The sequence below is a fragment of the Pelophylax lessonae genome, assembly GCF_965119305.1.
Source record: "Pelophylax lessonae genome assembly, chromosome: 1".
Lineage (NCBI taxonomy): Eukaryota > Metazoa > Chordata > Amphibia > Anura > Ranidae > Pelophylax > Pelophylax lessonae.
In genome coordinates this window covers 715,872,897-715,894,468 of record NC_138768.1, presented here as the reverse complement: position 1 = coordinate 715,894,468, position 21,572 = coordinate 715,872,897, and the positions used below count along the sequence as shown (strand labels likewise).

At 40.3% G+C, this 21,572-nt stretch overlaps 1 protein-coding gene across 1 annotated transcript in view; it reads left to right on the top strand.

Annotated features, from left to right (window-relative positions):
• The window catches only part of LOC309552259 (uncharacterized protein), a 167,997-nt gene that overhangs the window by 44,331 nt on the left and 102,094 nt on the right, over positions 1 to 21,572 (top strand). Inside the window, exons 5-10 of the mRNA XM_082253145.1 lie at positions 1,917 to 1,994; positions 9,755 to 9,856; positions 13,553 to 13,985; positions 18,225 to 18,424; positions 18,927 to 19,333; positions 20,602 to 20,756. Coding sequence (XP_082109271.1) covers positions 1,917 to 1,994; positions 9,755 to 9,856; positions 13,553 to 13,985; positions 18,225 to 18,424; positions 18,927 to 19,333; positions 20,602 to 20,756 — 1,375 coding nt within the window. The remainder of the gene's footprint in view (positions 1 to 1,916; positions 1,995 to 9,754; positions 9,857 to 13,552; positions 13,986 to 18,224; positions 18,425 to 18,926; positions 19,334 to 20,601; positions 20,757 to 21,572) is intronic.

Genomic DNA, 21,572 nt, shown 5'->3' with positions numbered 1-21,572 from the left:
AGGAGAAACGTAAAGAGTGGCATTGCTAACCTATCATTTTGAAAATGTTTTTAGTTCAGTACTCTGAGTTACTGACTGTATGTAGTACCGATATGAATACTTTTTCAGTGTTGTCCTTAAAAACTGTTGAGGCCAGCAGAGCAACATAACAACCAGACAACAAGCATTTTAGGAAGGAGGTCATCTGTGGCATGCAGTTCTCATATGGTGATGTACTTAAAATTTCCCATTGACATAATATGACCATTATAATAATTTTCATCTGGGTTTCAGGAGCCAATCCTTTCTTTTCTTTTCTTTTTTTTTTCTTTTCTTTTTTTCCACAAAGAAATCTCTTGTGTTCTATTTCAGTTGTCCAGATTTTTTAGAAGGAACCTTTCCAACATAAATTATATAGGAAAGCCAGAATTATGATTGTAATAAAATAAGCGTAATCTAATCTGATATAATGTTGGGTTAATATGTTGTGGTAACATTGCTGGAGTAAATTACCTTTTTGTCATTAGTAAAGAAATTTGTCTTTGAAGTTCCCATACCATCTATCCACTGTTATCATTGCTAAACCAATCTGCTTAACCACTTGCTGACCAGTCACGTTGACTGTACTGCGGCATAGTGGCTCGATTCTGTCCAGTGACGTAGACCTACGTCGCTGGACTCCTCCCCCTGTAGGCGGCGCTCACGCGCCGCCGGAGGCGCGCTCCCGCTGTTTTCAGTCACAGCGGGAGTCGGGCCAGGGGAGGAGTGGCGGCGATTGCCGCTGCTCTTCCCCGATCGTCGGGGAATCGAGTTTGGAGATCTGCCCGCTTGTGTAAACAGAGCGGGCGGATCTCCTTAGTGACAAGGAGTGACAGATTGCAGTGTTCAGCATAGCTGAACATGTGATCTGTCCCTGTGTCACTCAGTCACCTCCCCCCACACACGTTAGTAAGAACCAGGCATACATTAACCCCTCCCTCTCCAATAAAGTTAACCCCTTCCCTGCCAGTGTCATTTTTACAGTAACAGTGCATATTTATAGCACTGATTACTGTAGGAATGTCACTGGTACCCCCAAAAGTGTCAAAAATGTCAGTCAAGGGTCCGATCTGTCCGCCGCAATGTCACAGTCCCGCAAAAAAATTGCAGATTGCCGCCATTACGCGTTTAAAAAAAAACACCAAAAATGACAGAAATCTTTCCCTTAGTTAGTAAACGCAATAACTTTTGCGCAAACCAATCAAAATACGCTTATTGTAATTTTTTTTTACCAAACATAGGTAGCAGAAAACAAATTGGCCAAAAATTTAAAAAATTTTTTATTATTACATTTTTTTTGGGGGGGAATTTCATATAAAAAAATGTTAAAAATATTGTTATTTTTTCAAAATAAACGCTCTTTTTTTGTTTATAGCGCAAAAAGTAAAAATTGCACAGGTGATCAAATACCACCAAAAGAAAGCTCTGTTTGTGGGGAAAAAAAGACGTAAATTTCGTTTGGGTATGGCGTCGCACGACCGCGCAATTGTCAGTTAAAGTTGCACAGCGCCGAATCACAAAAAGTGGCCTGGACGTAAGACAGCAAAATCCTCCGGTGGTAAAGTGGTTAAACTAGATTTTAAACCATGCATCACCCTCTGAATAGTACTGGTGGAGAGTTCAGGAGAAAAACATAGTCACTATGTTCACCCTCAGTTGTAATAGCTATAAAAAAGGACATTACATGAAGACTGGTCTGTAGGTTTCTGTGTTGGAACCTTACAAGTAAAGAAAGCTGCAGTGCTCCCAGCTTTTGAAGACAATTAACAATGTGCTCTACATTATACAAACAAAATGAGGTATTCAGAAATGTTTTAAATGTCTAGGAATTTGGTAGAATGCCTGGGAACTTTGATTTTGCTTTCCTTATCTATTTATCCATTTATTTATTCTGCTAGCTGGAAGACTGCCATTGGAATATTCCTTACAAGAGAGTCAGTGGAGTGACAAGTACACAGATAAGGTCTCATTTAAAGGTAAATAGTATAATTCATTTCTACCTCTAGTATAAGATTGGCTTGGCATTCCCCAGTGTGTCTTTTGCAGTCTGGATGTGACAGGCCTGTATATTTTTATGCAAAAAGTAGTCACTGCCTCCACCTATAACTGGTCTTAATGGTAAGGAGCACTGGAAGGGCGGACGCAGATAAAAAACGAAGAGATTTTCATTCACAACTTACCAACCAGCCATCGACCAACCGAATTGACCTGTCTAACAGTATGCGTTAAAAAACAGGGGTTTGGTTGCACACATTTGCAAATACATGCGTAAGCTGCAGGCCACGGCAAGGCACCCTGATATCTGCAGATATCAGGGTGCCTTGCCGTGGCCTTGCCATGGCCTTGCCGTGGCCTGCAGCTTACGCATGTATTTGCAAATGTGTGCAACCAAACCCCTGTTTTTTAACGCATACTGTTAGACAGGTCAATTCGGTTGGTCGCTGGCTGGTTGGTAAGTTGTGACTGGAAATCTCTTCGTTTTTTTTTTTTTTATCTGTATATTTTTATCTTTTTTCCAATGCAAAAATAGGCAATTGATTGATTACATTTTGTATGGTGTACATAGTTTATTTCCACTTTATAAATGCCTATTGTTGCTTGTTTGTATTATTCACTTGTATGCTGTATGGCTGAATGGTAAAGTTGCAGTACAGTTGTGTAGAATATTCAGTTCAGAGTTGTCTATATGTACAGAATAACCTTCTGAATCCTAAAATATAAAAAGTTCATTGAGATTCAGAGGACATTTTTTGGTACTGCTCCCCCTACTCTGCTGCTTTAAGAATTGGCCTATAAGAGCTATTGTGGTCAATACAGCCCTAGAAAAAGGCAATAGTAAGGGACATGTTATGTTAAGACAAATTGGTTTGACAGAGATTAAAGAAAGTGTAAAAAAATTAGAGAGAATTGTCGGCTTAATATCAGAAGACCGATGAATTCTATAAGAGGAGTTGTGGTCAAAAACACAGCAAGCAGAACCCCAAAATGCCAACCAGGACAAAGAGAAACCCTTTTGCTCAGGAACTCTCACAGGACACTGAACTTCATTTTTCAATGCCACTTGATGACATCACATGTAGGCTTGTTATGCTTAAAAAGAAAAATTTTATTTGCTCATCATTATCATCTTCTTCATGATCACTTTTAGTCCACATACTATGCGGGTTTCAAGAGCAGGAGGCTAAAAAACCCAGTGTAAGCCTAACTATTAGTGCATTCTAGGGAAATTTAAAGGCATTTTATACCAGCCTAGATATGATCCCTCCAGTGTGTTTTTGGCTTGCCACAGGGGCTCGCTTTAGGAATATGTGCCTGGAGGATCTTAATAAAATGCCAAAACTGCACAAACTGGCTGCTTTCTGTTTGAAAAATTGAAATATCTAAGCATCAGAAACTCATCTTTTTATCACGAAGAATAGGCTCTGTGGTAAAAACATATGACTCCTATTATCCTTTTTATATCATGCCATCTGTGTGAAGAGGGGCATAGACATTAGGGATGATAGAACTTTTCAAAAGTTCGGTTCGGCCAGAACATCCGAACTTCCCGAAAGTTCGGCCCGGATTTCAGAACCCCATTGAAATCAATGGGACCCGAACTTCGGTAATCAAAAAACACCATTTTGAAACCCTAAAACCCAATAAATAACCCTAAAAAGTGCCCAGGGTTCTGGGTTATGCCCCAGGGACTATTAATCACACAAAAAAAAGTTCTTAAAAAATTTCATTTTTTGATAAAGAGCCAATTATTGGAAAAATTAAAAAAAATAATTTTTTTTTGATTTAGTGTCTGGGGGGTCTAAAAGGTGTACCTGTGAAGTTCCAGCTCTGTAGCATGTCCAGAACCAGAAAAAAAAAAAGATCATTTGTATTAGAATCAATATAGAACAGGGATATGGCTCCGCTATTTTCACACCTTGCCGGTTTAGTAGCAAGCGTTTTTTTGGGCATTTTTTGGGGGACTTTGGAGGCAGGCAAAACATCTGAACTTCTGTGTAGGGGTATATATACAAACACCCATGTCTGTATATATACGCATACACATATATAGGTGTGAAAGTAGCAGAACACTATGCTTGCGCTAATGAAATAATTAACAGGCATATGTCTCCGCTCCTATCACACCTATATGTGTGTATATTTATAAATACATATAAGTGTGTGTGTATATATATATACCCCTATACAGAAGTTCAGATGTTTTGCCTGCCTCCGAAAAATGCCCAAAAAAAACGCCTGCAAGAACACACCTGGGCATTTTTTTTTGGCGCAGGCATTTTTATGGGCATTTTTTGTGGGTCTTTGGAGGCAGGCAAAACATCTGAACTTCTTTATAGGGGTATATATACACACACACTTATATGTATTTATACACATACACACATATAGGTGTGATAGGAGCGGAGACATATTGGTGTTATTATTTCATTAGCGCAAGCATAGTGTTCTGCTACTTTCACACCTATATATGTGTGTATATACAGACATGGGTGTATGTATATATACCCCTACACAGAAGTTCAGATGTTTTGCCTGCCTCCAAAGACCCACATAAAATGCCCAAAAAAACGCCTGCAACAACACACCTGGGCATTTTTTTTTTGGCGCAGGCATTTTTTTGGGCATTTTTTGTGGGTCTTTGGAGGCAGGCAAAACATCTGAACTTCTGTGTAGGGGTATATATACATACATCCATGTCTATCACACCTATATGTGTGTATGTGTATAAATACATATCAGTGTGTGTGTATATATACCCATATACAGAAGTTCAGATGTTTTGCCTGCATCCAAAGACCCACAAAAAATGCCCAAAAAAAATGCCTGCGCCAAAAAAAATGCCCAGGTGTGTTGTTGCTGGCGTTTTTTTTGGGCATTTTTTGTGGGTCTTTGGAGGCAGGCAAAACATCTGCACTTCTGTATAGGGGTATATATACACACACACTTATATGTATTTATACACATACACACATATAGGTGTGATAGGAGCCGAGACATATGCCTGTTAAATATTTCATTATCGCAAGCATATGTTTCTGCTACTTTCACACCTATATATGTGTATGTGTATATATACAGACATGGGTGTATGTATATATACCCTTACATAGATGTTCCGATGTCATGCCTGACTCCAAACGTGTCCTCAAAAAAGCCCTATAAACGCCTGCAGCAAAAAGCTGGGAGACAGGCGAGAAGCCATATCACTGTTCTATAAGTGACCTAAGAGAAACAATCTTTTCTCTATAGCGGTCACCCTGACATGGAAGGGTTTTGTCACCCTGCCATAGCAGTCAGAGTCAGTTAACCCTACACTACACTACGGTCCCCTTACACTTAACACTTTCCCTACAGAAACTAAATTATTAAAGTTAACTATAGTGGAAAATAGCACCCTAACTACACTAGATATCCCTTTCTTCACACTAAAAATTGCTAAATGACACTTTGTAGCAGAAGTCACAGAACTGCTTCCACTCTCTTCCATGTCCCTGTATAACAATGCTAGGAGGCTATCTTATATGCTGGGGGGCGTATTCACTAATGATTGGCCTATGGACCCCCTAGTCACTCCAATTACATTCCTAGCATTCTCCTGCCCCCTCAATTGGCTTTTACTGATGGTTCTGGTCCAATCACGGGCTTTTAAAGCCCATTTCCTGTCCCATTCCATTTTGGTCGGTTCTGGTTGCCGAATTCCGAACGTTTTCAGCAAAAAGTTCGGAATTCGGCCAAACCTCGAACAGCCAATGTTCGGGTCGAACCGATGGTCGACCCGAACCGTTCGATCATCCCTAATAGACATACCAGTAAATAAAAACTTAAAATGTCAGCTCATGCTATTGCTACAAATCATTATCATTATATCTATAAATCAACAACTCTTTACTGTTTCACTGTTTCCTAATTTAATTAAAAGCGGAGTTCCACCCAGGGGATACTTTTTTTTAAAAAAATACCCCCGGGACAGTCAGGGCTAGTACATTCCACAATGGCTAGCCTCTGATCTGTCTCGGGTTGCACTTACCTTTTAGGAGAAATACTTACCTTGAAAAAGTATTCTCCAGCGCTGCCATCTCAGGTGTGGGCAGCTTGAAGCCAGCGCGATCCTCTTCGGCGTCCTCTTCCTTCTTCTTCGGTCCCAGAATGCGCCTTCACCGGCCCCGCCGTCACTTCCGGTGCGCGCGCGTCATCCCTCCACAGCTTCTGGGCATGCCCAGAAGCTGTTTAGAAGGGAATGACGCGCACGTGCCGGGAACTGACGTCGGGGCCGGTGCAGGCGCAATGATTCCTGGGAGCGATGACGTTCAGCTCCCAGGAATCATTGCAAAAGCCAGGAAGTGACGAATCGCCGTGGCCGCCGAGGGGAGGAAGAAGGAAGTAAGGTGAGTATATTTTCTCTACAAGGTAAGTAAGGTGACCCGGAGCGAGAAGATGGAGGTAAGTATAAAATTAGGGTGGAACTCCACTTTAACTGTCCATGGGGTTTGTGAGTTCCTTCTCAGGAAGGTCTTGCAATAAGGCATAAAAATATGCAAAGGCAAAGTTTAACAGGTTCAACTTGTAGATTTACAAAATGGCCATCGGTGTCCATGGTGTTCCAGAAGTGTCTCTATGTAAGCATTTAATCTCATTGAAAATCCTTCTATAAGGCTGCTTATGAAAATATATGAATACATTCTAACTAAGAAGTTCCAGTAGACTGGTTATGAAGAATATACTGTATTAACTGCGCTTAGAGCAGAGGCTGCTCTTGTATTAATATGTGTACAGTTTCTATAGGAGAGATAAACAGTGGTCAGCTGTTAGTCATTGCTGCTTTATTTGCTTGTACAGGTTCTCTTGACTTCATTCACAAATTAATATTTGCTCAGTAAATATGCCCAGGGCATTATTCAAGTTAATATAAGTTGCACAGTTTAAGGTTCATTTTTGCTATATCCCGTAATAATTTAATGATGCAATTAAGCTATTCATAAAGATTTCCAAATATAAGATTGTGCACAATATTTTTTTTAGTAAGCGGTATATTTAATATGTTATATATTTCAAAGTTTAGTTTTTAGGATCAGTGTGTGCTTTAACATTTTGATATTTTTATATATAATATTGTGTTAGTAATAATCAACAAATGGAACTAACAAACAATAGATTACATTACCATTATTTTTTTTTATTATTATGTTTTTTTAGTTAATGTACTGTATTTTATTTGTATTCTAGAAGGCAGACTGCACATTAAAGCACACTGCCTTTTTTTTAATCCAAAGGAATTTTTATTAGTATTGAAATGGGAAACAAGAAACAACATTATTGTTGACAAAGACATATGCTGTAATATTCAGTCAAATAAATAGATAAGACAAGGTCTCTGCAATATAGCATACATAGAATAAATGTATTGCATAGACAGTTGTCGATTTATCAATTTGCTAAAGACAAATGAAATGAGAGACCTAATCGCAGACTGTTCAGACGAATAAGTTTAAAATAATATAGCAAAGCCCATACAGTATAATTGGAGTATAAGCAGTAGAGAAACTATTAAAACAAAAAACAAATGTGTTGTGTGCTATCTCAAGTATAAGGATATTTGGAACTTATAGTATCCATAGACATACCGAATCACAAATTTGTATATGGCTTTACAGCCTGAATATACATAAGAGCCACTGTTAAAAATCAAGAAGAAGCTGTGTCTAATGGACAGCAAGTAAAAGATTCTGCCTGCCACATACCCAAAAATTTCTGAAATATTTTTACCCAATCTCTGTGTTCATAAATCTGTTTCTTAAAGCGGAGTTCCACCCTAAATTTATACTTACCTCCATCTTCTCGCTCCGGGTCACCTGAAAAACAAATGGATAATCGCAATTTTTTTTTTTTTTTTTACTTACCTTGTAGAGAAAATATACTCACCTTACTTCCTTCTTCCTCCCCTCGGCGGCCGCGGCGATTCGTCACTTCATGGCTTTTGCAATGATTCCTGGGAGCTGAACGTCATCGCTCCCAGGAATCATTGCGGCTGCACCGGCCCCGACGTCAGTTCCGGGGCGCGCGCGTCATTCCCTTCGAAACAGCTTCTGGGCATGCCCAGAAGCTGTGGAGGGATGACGCGCGCGCACCGGAAGTGACGTTGGGGCCGGTGCAGTGCATTGTGGGACCGAAGAAGAAGGAAGAGGACGGAAGAGGACGCGGAAGAGGATCGCGCTGGCTTCAAGCTGCCCACACCTGAGATGGCAGCCCTGGACAAGACATTTTCAAGGTAAGTATTTCTCCCAAAAGGTAAGTGCAACCCGGGACAGATCAGAGGCTAGCCATTGTGGAATGTGCTAGCCCTGACTGTCCCGGGGGTATTTTTATTAAAAAATGTATAACCAGGGTGGAACTCCGCTTTAAGCTGCTCATACATGGATTAAAAGCACGAACCAGCCACATTTTAATCCATGTATAGTCACTGTGGTTGTACAGAAATTGATCTACTGATTGACTTCTGTACAACCACCCTGATAGATTTTCCCTGCTCGATCAGCGCTGCAGGCTATAGTCTGATGGAAGCAAAGTCTCCCTGCTGTCAGAATACACTGTTACCAAAAGTATTGGGACACCTGCCTTTACATGCACATAAACTTTAATACCATCCCAGTCTTATTCCGTAGGGTTCTAAATTAAGTTGGCCCACCCTTTGCAGCTATAACAGCTTCAACTCTTTTGGGAAGGCTGTCCACAAGGTTTAGGAGTGTGTCTATGGGAGTGTTTGTCTTTATAAACCTTGCTTTGTGCACTGGTGCGCAGTCATGTTGGAACAGGAAGGGGCCATCCCCAAACTGTTCCCTCAAAGTTGGGAGTATGAAAATCCAAAATGTCTTGGTATGCTGACGCCTTAAGAGTTCCCTTCACTGGAATTAAGGGGCTAAGCCCAACCCCTGAAAAACAGCCCTACACCATAATCCCCCCCCCCCCTCAACCCAATGATTTGGACCAGTGCACAAAGCAAGGTCCATAAAGACATGGATGAGTGAGTTTGGAGTGGAGGAACTTGACTGGTCTGCATAAAGTCCTGACCTCAACCCGATAGAACACCTTTAGGATGAAGGCAGAGACTGTGAGCCAGGTCTTCTCTCCATCATCAGTGCCTGACCTCATAAATGCACTTCTGGAAACATTCCTATAGACACACTCCTTAATCTTTGGACAGCCTTCCCAGAAGAGTTGAAGCTGTTATAGCTGAAAAGGGTTGGCCAATGCAATATTGAACCCTACTAACTAAGACTGGGATGCCATTAAGTTCATGTGCATGTAAAGACAGGTGTCCCAATACTTTTGACAATATAGTGTACATTACCTTAGCGGGGAGTATTCCCCCATCCACCTTTAATGGGTGGATGAGGGAATCTGGTCAGCTTTTTTTCTCGCTCAACCCGCTGGATGAACAAAGAGAACTGATTAATCTATGGGCTTTATACAGGAGCATCTATTTAATCTCCGCTTTCCATTGTTGTAAGGCAGGCACACTTTAGCTATCATATTCTTGGCAGTAAACAATACCTCATGCAAAAAATTGAGCAGATAAATGTTTAATTCTAAAGACTCAAGAGAACCTAGCAAGCATAGCTGAGAATCCAGTTGTACCCCTGGAACCCCTAGTTTAGACATACCTATGTCCCATAGCTTGAGACTCACACTGTGTTTTTTTAAATGAATGCTCTCTAATGTACCACATTCTCTTTTCTAGAATAGCCTGTATCATCGGAGAGTGAAAAGAGTCAGTAATGAAGCCAGCACAGGAGATGAAAATCAATACATTCTGGAGAGCACTGAATCATTTGTCTTAAAGGTGGGTATTTATTGTTTATGTGGGTCATTCAATGTTTCATAGGGATAAACAATTAAAGCCAAACTCCAACTTTCTTTTCACTAAAACTGAATGGAATTATCAATCCCAGCATAGATCATACCTCTGTACCATGTTGCTCTGTTGTCTGCAGATCCCCTGATATTCTGTGTTTAGTTGTGGTTTTGTGTCATGTGACATTCTGTATAGTCTGATGTAGACTGAGATCCTTCCATAGCAGACTTGTATAAAGTACTCGAAATTTCTACTTGAGTAAAAGTACAAGTGCTCGATCAAAAAATTACTTGAGTAGAAGTGGAAGTGCTCGCAGAAAAAGTTACTTAAGTAGAAGTACTAAAGTATTCAACATTTTTTTTACTTAAGTATTGCAAGTAGTTTTTTCAAAAAATTTGCTACTTAAGTACTAAAAGTAAAAAGTACCAGTAGTTTTGAAAAAAAATTTCTACTCAAGTACTGAAAGTAGAAGTACAAGTACTGTGTTATGTAGTTATTAAAGAAATAAGTCAAAAGTTTGAACATCATATTGTTTTTATTATTTCAAATGATTTATTTAAATGATTAACCTGTGTTTGTTAGTAGTTTCTTGATGCACTTTAAGCGCTGTAGCACCATTTATTTGTTTGTTTCATATTTTCTTTTTATTGGAAAGATTTGGTATAGCAGCTATTATTATACACAGCCTTTATTTTCGTATGCGCTGATTTACAAATGACATTATACACATTTTTTTGAGCTTTATGCAACCTACCATCTACTGTTCTGGCAGTGGTAATTTTTTTAAAAGTAACGAGTAACTATGCAGCACAAAAAAAAAATACTTGAGTAGAAGTATCGAAATCATCGAAAAAATGTAGTGAAGTAAAAGTAGAAGTAGGAGAAAAAAATTATACTCTAGGAAAGTACAGATACCGCATTTCGGTACTTAAGTACAGTACTTAAGTAGTTCTACTTCGTTACTATACATCTCTGTTCCATAGCCACTTCCTGCTGCATCTCTAGCCTAAAACATTCCCTCCTGTAGTTTTTGAGACTTTGCAAATTATGTAACTTCTTTCACAGCTCTGATGGTGGGTGTAAGAGAATACATCCTAATTAGTATTCAATCCTGCCCAGTCACACCTACAGGAAGAGCCCCAACCTCCCAAGTCCCACCTCACAGATCACAGCATTGTTCTCTGGCAGTAAGCCAATATTCTTCGGCATTCTGCAAGACAGGAATGACACAGGAGGTATCACACATTTGCACCTGCTTTGCAGACTGAAGAGTGATTTGCATTCGGATCACTTCTCAGAAAGCATTTTACAGGCGGTGAGGAGGAGTTGTATCACCTATTTTAACCCCCTAAATGCTGCAGTACTGCACTGCAAACATGCACATTGTGCGCAACCGCAGTGTGGTTCCATTCACTAGAATTGGTTGTGTCTGGCAGGCAGTAGTGCCCACCAAGCACAACAGGAGGTATAATTCCTAACACTGCCAAGAAGCAGAGTATCGCAGTCGTGGCATGTGTTCACTCCCAGCCACTGCCCCTTCAGCCAAAGGGGGAGGAGTTGGGGGTTGGTGAAACCTTGTGGTTGTGCTGCATTTTGTACATCATTCATTTAACCACTTCTGGAGCAGAAGGTTTTACCCCATAATGACCAGGTAATTTCTTGCGATATGGCACTGCGTTACTTTAACTGACAATTGCACGGTTGTGTGACGCTGTACCCAAATAACATTCATTTCCTTTTTTTTTTCAACAAATAGAGCTTTCTTTTGGTGGTATTTTTTGCGCTATAAATAAAAAAAAAGAGCGTAAATTTTTGAAAAAAAAACAAAAAACAATATTTTTTACTTTCTGCTATAAAACACAGCCAATAAAAAAATTATAACAATCACATTTATTCATCAGTTTAGGCCAATATATATTCTGCTACATATTTTTGGTAAATAAAAATCTCAATAGGTGTATATTGATTGGTTTGCACAAAAGTTATAGTGTCTACAAAGGATGCGATAATTTTATGGAATTTTTATTTATTTTGTTTTTTTACTAGTAATGGCGGCGATCAGCGATTTTTAGCAGGAATGCGACATTGCGGAAGACAAATTAGACCCCTAAATGACACTGTTTACACTTTTTGGGAACCAGTGACACTAATACAGTGATCAGTGCTAAAAAAAATGCATTGTCACTGCATTAATAACACTGGCAGGGAAGGGGTTAACATCAGGGGCGATCAAAGGGTAAAGTGTGTCCCTAGGGGTTGCTTACTAACTGTGGGGGGGTTACACTGATTGGGGGAAGACAGAGATCCAGGTTCCTACTTAGCAGGAACACAAGATCTCCATCTTGTCCCCTTGCAGAGTGGCGATCTGCCTTGTTTACATAGGCAGATCGCCGTTCTTTCTCTCCCAGGGATGATCACGGGTAGACTGTGGACATCGAGTCCGCCAGACCCTCTAAATGACATTCCTGCTGGCCAATCACGGTGCGATAGCGCCTCCAGTGGCACAATGGCCCCATCTATTGGCTATTGAACAAAACGAGGTACAGGTACGTTGTTTCGCCCAATAGCGTCACTTTGCCACAGTAAATACATGGCGGTCGGTCAGCAAGGGGTTAAACAAGCCCTAAGACTGAAATGATTCTAGTATGGTAGTGATCCCTTGCATCTAAGGCCCCGTTCACACTTTGTGTAGAAGGAGTGCGTGTTTCTCCTCACAATATTTTTAGCGTGTTTCGTGACTACACATACACTTTACAACAACCAAAGTTTTGTGTGTGACTTAATCGAGTTTTGTGTGTGTGTGTTGTGTGTGAAAACACTATATACACATCCCAAAGCATGCCTTCAATAAACAGAATTTGATGTTTCTTTGTTAAAAAGAATGAGATCAGAGCAGAAAAACCATAATCATGTGATCAGTCTTATATTTGTGCGCCCTTTATAGCTAGAATATCACATTTCTTCTCCAAGAGATGGTTTGTAAGGTTACACTTCCTGCTGTACAGCACTGTGTTCACCGAAGAGAGGAAGTGTAGTTCCTCTCCTTTCCCCACCCACATGAAGGCCCAGAAAAACCCAGAATAACCCTAGGACCCAGCCATATAAACTTTCGGAACTGGTACAAGTGACTCCCGTAGCCCGCCCTGAAACTACAGAGGCTCAAAGCATGATGGGACATGTAGTATCAGGACTGGTAAAGGAAGAGAGCAGGAAGTCAGAGAACTTTGAGATTCAGCCAGGAGGAGGAGTGACATCAAAGACACAGAAATCTGCTTTATATAGCTAAAGGAGGTAAGTTACACACAATCTGACACTGGGGTTGTGATTCATTTACATGCACAATGCATGTGTTTTTTTGGGAGAAAAAGCTGGAGTTCTTCTTTAAATCATGTCTTATTTAATACAAGGAGGGGGTCTGATTTCCTAGATACCACAAGCATTGATGAAAGGTAATAAGAGCATCTTGTTGTTCTTGACCCTTTCCTCAATTATTATTGTCGCTAGGTTGCCAATTCAGAGAATTGACATAAAGATACTTTAAATGCCACAGGTTATAATTACAGAGTCCATGCAAAAAATCAATGAAGCAAAAATATTGAATAATTATGTTGAAAGCCTATGCTATGGTAATGTGAGTGAGATGTTTCTAATAAATATTACTTTTATACATTTGTTGTTGTTCAGTCTCGACAAGAACCCACTGTACAAGAAGAAGGTAATAACTCCTCCTCTCAGAATGCCTCCTTCACTTTACATGGTGAACTGGAAGACAAAAGTCTAGAATTCAATAGAAAAGATAGCTCAGAAGCTTGGACTATTGCAACATATGACACTGCACAGCCAGAACAACCAACAACTGACGACTTACAAGAAGTGATGCAGCTGAATAGAACGTATGAAAAAAAGACTGCAGAATTTTTCATTGAAGAATATGACACCAGTGCACCAAATGAGTCTGGTAGAGTGGAAATATCCTTTGGAAGTCATGACACAGATGAGGAAGAAGTGCTTGAACATTTCTCTGGGACAGAGCGCACAATTATACAGGGAATCATGAATGTACCCTATACTGCAAAGAAGAAAGTTTTTATGGTGTACATCTGTGGAGGTTACCAAGGTACCACTATATATAAAATTAATAGTTCTTCTGCTTAGGTTCCACATGATGAAATAAAAAGGGGATTACTTTGAAGAAGGTGACAATTTAGAACAACAATATTTTTTCTTAAGTACAGTAAAACCTTGGATTGCGAATAACTTGGTCTGAGTATTTTGCAAGACAAGCAACATTTCTATTATAAATTTTGACTTGATAAACAAGTGATGTCTTGATATACAAATAGCATCACGTAAACACTGAATATAAAAGAGAAGAGAGGTGCCTCTAAGGGCTCTTTCACACGGGCGTTCCGTATGTCCGTATATCATGCTATTTTTTTGCGGATGATATACGGACATAATGTATATCAATGGCATTGCGGATGTCAGCGGATGACCATTTTCGTCCTTTCAGTTCTGTTCCGTTTTTTGGAACAGAACAGAATCCTATTTTTTCTTCCGTTTAAAAAAACGGAAAGGATGGTAAATCGGATGTCAGCGGTGACATCCGCAATTGCATTGACATACATTATGTCCGTATATCATCCGCAAATGGATGGGATGATATGCGGACATACGGACCGGATGACACAAGTGTCATCCGTGTCCATAAAAAAAAAAGTGCCGGAGCGGATCGCAATACGGTCCGCTCCATGTGAAAGAGCCCTTAGTGTGGCAATATGGTTACATTTAATAAAGATAAACAACATTTAGCAACTCACATGGTTGAGAATTAAAACAGGCACATCTAAGCATGCAGGCATCCGGGGTAAAGCTGTCCACATAGAGTAGACCATCCTCCACAACCGCCATCAATGTCATTCCTTCCACATTGCACTCCAAGAGCGCTTCAAACCTCGCTTTCAGATTGCTCTACTGCAGGTTAGTCTTCCCGGTCACAATTGAAGACTGACAGCGGTGAGAGCCGGCGGTGCAGAGGATGGTCTATAAGGACAGCTTTACTCCGGATACCTGCATACTTAGATGTGCCTGTTTTATTCATCAACCATGTGAGTTGTTAAATGTTGTACCTTCATTAAATGTAACCATATTTCTAAACTTAGAGATGCCTCTCTTCTCTTTTATACTCTGTAGCTCCTGCTGGATTTTGGTTCTAAACCTCTTGTGAAGGCTGCCATTTGTGCATGGGCATTTTATAGTTACACAACCTATCACATTGCTATAATCTTTTTATATGGAATTCAAACTCAAGAACTTATGAATAAGTGATTGTGGAACGAATCATCTTAGTTTCCATTATTTCTTTTGTGGAAATTTGCTTTGATATACAAATTCTTTGGATTACAAACAGGTTTCCAGGATGATTTATGCTCGCAATCCAAGGTTTTACTGTACTTTAAATATTTATCATACCCTGCCTAAAACAGAAAAAATAATAATTTGAAGTGGTTGCAAAGTCACTACTATGAAATCCTGTAATCTTCTCTCTTACAGGATGATAGAATGTGCAGTATCTTTGTTTTGTTTTTTTAATTATTGTGCAAAATACCTTATTTCACAGGGCGGCTGGGCGTTCACGTGACCTACCGGCGCTCTCCTTCCCTGCTCCGAGCACTACAGCGGGAGTGGCTGAGATTCTTTGCTGACGCCAGCCGTGAGGATGGAGGAGAGCAGCAGGAGGTCACATAAGTGCCATGCGGTGCTGTAAATAAGGTGTCTTGCGGAATCATTTTTAAAAAACACAGATACTGCACATTATATCTTCTTGTAAGAGAGGAGATTACATGATTTCCCAGCAGTAATGTTACAGCAATAGTAGCAGGAGGGGCAGGGAGGAGATGGATCACACATAGACTCCTGAGCTGACAGGCAGGGAGGGAGGGGTAGAGAGGGGGAGAGAGGAGAGCAGCGGATGACAGAGGCACGTAACCTGACCATGGTAATCAAAGATCAGCAGCCATGATTACTGTAGTCAGCACACTAAGGGGGACACAGGAACAGGCAGGATCAAACCAACCAGATTTTTTTAGAACATGGAGTGGGACAAATGAAACAGCACAGGCACTATGCTGTGTATCCTGCTTTAAAGGATCAGGATCATTGGTTTTATTTTGGGTTAAAACCACTTTAATTTAATTAAATTGCCTACATTTTTCCATCAAAACCAAGAGCCGAGAAATGTGTCGTCCAGAAAACTTGCAGGGAATACACATGTACACTTCTGTCACAAGCATACACACACTGGGCTGAGTATACATTAATTAAACAATATGCCATGTCGCTTTCTTGTATAAGGAAAATGTTTAATTATTGACATAGACTTTACTTTGCAGAGAGTGTCCCTTTTGTCATAAGATTAGGTTTATTACTAATATACTGTTTATATTTGCAAAAGGGCTATAACCATTTATTTTCATGTCAGAAAGGTGTGTTCTTACAATCCATGTATTTACCTAGAGAAGCACCAGAATCATTTAGATTTTGTAACAGTACTTCTCAAAAGGATAATCCTGGCATTTGAAACCAAAGATATTTAAAATTGAGTCTTCAACAATAGGAGACAGCACTGATATGTTCCTATGAAGAGGTCCCCTACCACTTTGAGTTCAGTGAGGATCACCAGAGGTCAAGTAGGGTAACGTTTACTCTGGGGGGTGTGTACTTGGCATGGATTGAGGATGTAACACAGTAGGTGCCAGTCACATTTATGGTGATTGAAGATTGTATTCTCACCATATATTGAAGGAGAGAAGGCATGGATAGATACCTGTAGCTCCATACAGACTCCAGACTCCACTCTCTTCTTATCAGAACAAGGGCCTTCAAGCCACAGTCAGCTTTCTGTAATGGGCAGTACCTTAGAGAGTGAGAGTAGCTAGTAGTGGGTAGCTATATTTTTACTCCCTGATGAGTTATCATTTTCCCTGAGAGCCTCCAGATTCACACACATTTTTGGGACCCCAGAATCTTCACAAGGGTCACCTAAATATGTATGAAGTGCACAAAATGCTTGGGACAGGTGTATGCAGAGTGCAGAGTTCAGGAGTACAAAATGAAGATACTGTAGGGGTCCAGGTTGTGAAACTTCCTAAAATTCCACTTCATCCCCAAAAACTCCACTTACTAGCACAAATCCCTTAGCAATACTACTCTCCCCCAAATCCCTTCCCCACCAAATCTCCTCCAGCACAACCCCCCCTTAAATCCCCCCTCCCCCGCACAAATCTTTTCCCTCAGCACAAATCCTCTCCTTGAACACCCCCCCCCCCGCTCTAATCTCCCCCCCAAATTCCTGCTCTTAGCACAAATCCACCCCCCAGATTACCACCCAGATTCCACCTTCTAATACAACCCCCCCCCCAATCACCTCTACCTCTAAATCCTTCTCCCCAATCTTCCCTAGCACAAATCATCTTCCCTGCCAAAGCCCCCCTCTTAGCACAAATCCTCCCCCTCCTAATTCCACCACGTAAAACAAATCCTCTCTTCCTAAATCCCACCTTCTCAGCACAAATCCTCTCCCCCTAGCACAAATCTTCTATCAAATCCACCCCAGCAATAACCCCCCTCCAATCCCACCTCCCAACACAAATTCTGGCACAATTAGACCCCCAATCACCCCAGCACTAATTCCCCTCTTACCCCCTGCACAAATCACCTTCCCCCCAAATCCCCCCTCTTAGCACAAACCTTCCCTCCTCAAAATTCCACCTCCTAGCACAAATCCTTTCCTCCAAGCAGAAATTTCGCAGTAACCCCTCCCCCCCCCCCCCCACCAAAGAAAAAAAATATTTTTCTCCAAATACCTTCACTCCAGCACAAATCTTCCCCCCAGAACAAACCCAATTCCCCCAACCAGCACTGATTCCCCCCCCCCCCCAGCACAAATCCTAACCCTTTTAAAAAAAATCCTTTTTAACCCAAATTCTATCCCTTCCCCCCCATCCTAGCACAAATACTCCTATCACCCCCCAATTCCCCCACCGATTCTAAGGACTAATAAGCTGTAATATATGAACTTTTTGTTCTTGGGTCTAAAGACATTGAGTTTATTGGCTCCTTGGCTCATATTGGCTTCTATTCACAAATGTTTAGTTAGCAGCATCCTTGAACATTCTAACAGTTCCTTAAGCATTTATAGCAGTCATGAAATGTTCATAGATATTGACACTTGCATTCACTGTAGGCAGAGATTCTCTCTATGGTGAAAGCCTGCATCTATAGCTTATTAAAGCCCAGGAATGTTCAGAATTAAAAATGATGGATTGTGTATTTGTCTTTATGATCTTTTTTTCAGATTCCTTTCCCGAACGCAATGCCTTGTTCACAAAATCATATCCAGAGCTCTATATTTACTTTAGGGAAAAAGGCATTGACTTTCGTATTATTGATCTTAGATGGGGCTTGAAGGATGGAATCAGCAATGATCATGTTATGACCTCCTTACACCTGAAGACTCTACAAAAATGCCAGGAAGCAGGACACACAGCTTTTTTTGTAAGACCATTATTTCACTTTCTAGTAGGATTACATTACATACTCAGCAGTAGCAAGGAATATAGACTAAATATCTGCTAGTAGCAACAGTGCTAGAAGGCATCAGAACATTCTTTACTGCATTACTATCAATCTTCCAGACGCGTTAGCAATCTAATAAAATAATAGGGTGGTACATTCATGAATGGGTTTTGGCTATAACTTGTGAAAAATATTAGAAATACAGAAGATTTATATTTCCCTAACATAATCTTAATCTATGTCTCAATGTCTGACATGATAAGTGGAGGCTGTTGTAGCTGCAAAGGAAGGGGGAGAAAAACCATATTAATTTCCAATGTTTTGGAGTGGGATGTCCAACATACTCACATAAGTGTGATGGTCAAGTGTCCACAAACTTTTGACCATGTGTATGTATATAAGTATATGTACTGTATAACTTCTCTTATCTCTCTGTTTTCACATACACTGATTTAAAGGTTTAACCTCTACATATTGTTAGTGTTTTTTAGGACAGAAATATGACCAACTGAACATTCCATCTACATTAACGAAGGAATCATTTGAAGGTATTAAAGCCACATTAGAGAAAATGAAGTTGTCAGCAGCCAAGCAAAAGCTTAGTGGGACCAGTGGAATGGATTCTGTTGGTGGAGAGGAAGCTTTACCATCTGTGAAAGATGATGTTACATCCTCTGAGTCACCAAATCGACAAAATTCCACTGAAGACAAGCCTACAACCGACCCTGCAAATACTGAAATTTCTAAAGATCAAGATGAGAAGGACATTTTTGACCCCAGTCAGAAAAAAACATCTCTTAAATATGATAGAGACCTCTCCCTTCTGAACCAATGGTTTAAGCTGGATGAGAATGCTATACCCAGTGTATATAGACTTCAACCTATTAGGTAGATATATTAAAGTTGCACAGGAAAACAAAATTTGCAATGTTTGCTATTTATATTTGTTATTAATCCTCATGTAAGTAGAACAGTTGGATATTCTTATTATAATATGCCCAAGTTGTCAAAAATATCAGACAATTACTGACAATCTTCTTGTTTCATTATCAGATTTTGTGCATTTTATCGGAAACTAATTGCAGAATAAAGGCTGCATTTTTTTTTTAGCATTATGTTACTACACACTTTCTAAATGTATTGAAAATGCTTATAATGATCCTGTACATATCTCTCAATAAACGTTAAAAAAAAAAACCCTCAACATCAAAATATTCTGGATCGGCCACATCATGAGTATGCTGTCCAGTTCTGGTCAACAGAACTCAGGAAGAATGTGCTAGAACTGGAGAGAGCCCAGAAAAGGGAAACAAAGCTAATAAGGGGAATGGAGAACCTCAGTTTTTTGTATAAACGACTACAAGCATTAAACTTATTCTCCCAGGAGAAGAGATGCTTGAGTGGACATATGATAGCAATACAAATACCTCAACGGTGATTCCACCATAGGGGAAAAAAACTATTCAAATTCAGATTGCTTTAAGAGAAAGTCCAGGCTTCTTCAGAAAAAAAAAATATATATATTAGGCCACTTACCTTGTCCAGGAATCCAGCAGTGTCTTCACCTCAGACGATTTTTCAGGCTCTCGGGTGCTGCCGAGAGCCTGAAAGATGTAAGGGAAACTGGCAGTGAAGCCTTGTGGCTTTACAGTCGGTTCCCTATTGCGCATGCATAGTACACATTCAAAATTATATTAGAAAATCTAAAGTGTGTACTGTGACAGCAAAATTCTGTAGTTTCCTCAAAGTTCTACATGACATATACACCTTCAGGGATCTGAATGTCTCTAGTTGAAACTCTTCTCCTAAAAGTAGCCCCATTCCTCATCAGATGAGCAGATCTGAACCAGGATACAAGTAAAAAGGCTTATACAATGGGAGCTTTCTTTGTACTGCAGCGGGTCAGCTTTATTTGCTCTGATATACTATTCAGCATGGATATACTGGAGGAGTTGTATACAGGCTAAACATTGTTATGGTGCATACTACTGAAAGGCAAAGTAGAATAAAGTTGGTTTTGCTTGGTGATTTAATAGAGTCCCACATGGATGAGTTTTTGAAGTTCTGTGCATCTGTACCCTTTCTTTGTATTACTAACGTTGGCTGCTATAAAGAGATATATGCAACTAATTTTTATTATTTTCTTCAATTTACAGCACATATTATGGAGACATATTTAGCCGAGATCCTTCACGCAGACAACAGGCCAAGAGTAAATGGTTAGGTACAATGCAAAGACTATACAGTATACTACAGGAATACAGCCTGCTTGCACTTGGTAAAGAGGCAGCAGAAAAGCTCCTGAAACCAGGTACAAGAACATAAAATATAACTCATACTTTTTCATGTTGTAACAACATGGCAAGTGTTGTATTTCATTTCTGTCTGTGGAAGTTGTGCTGAGAGCTCAGCATTGGTGTCCTGTTACAGAACGAGGTAAGTATCGAAAACAAGGGATTAGTCTAAAACCAAAAGTTTTTTTTTTTTTTGCTGTTGTCTGTGTCCAATTGGGATGATTTCCCCTATCCCCCCTCCCCCACAGTGACAACAGGAAGACATTTGGCACTTTTCCACTGCAAGTACCGGCTCGGCTCTACTCAGCCCTGCTTGGCCCTGCTTGGCCCGGTTTGCTATTCCACTGCTGGTACCGCATGGTATGGTGTTGGAACGGTTCGGTACGGTATGGTTTGCTTTTCCACTAAAGTAGTACTAAAGTTAAGTGGGTGGGATAACAACGGGTGGGTGGGATTCTCTGACCAATCAGTGGCTAGAAGTGACTGCATGCAAAGGATTGTGGGATTTGGTACCAGTTATGGTACCTGTTGGAACCACAATCGAGTAGGTACTGTTTTTTCAGAGCCGTACCATACCGTACCGTTCGGTTCCATGCAGTGGAAAAGCGCCGCCGTACCGTACCGAACCGTTCCGACACTATACCATGCGGTACCAGCAGTGGAAAAGCACAAAAGCATGCCGAACCGTTCGGTTCCATGCCGTGGAAAAGCGCCATTAGACAATTGTTGCTAGAGTGTGTCTATGGGAAGATTTCCTATCTATTCCTGTTCCAGCAACTGCTGTAAAGTTTTGGAGTTCCAATCACATTAGATCTGGGACTGTGACCCACAGG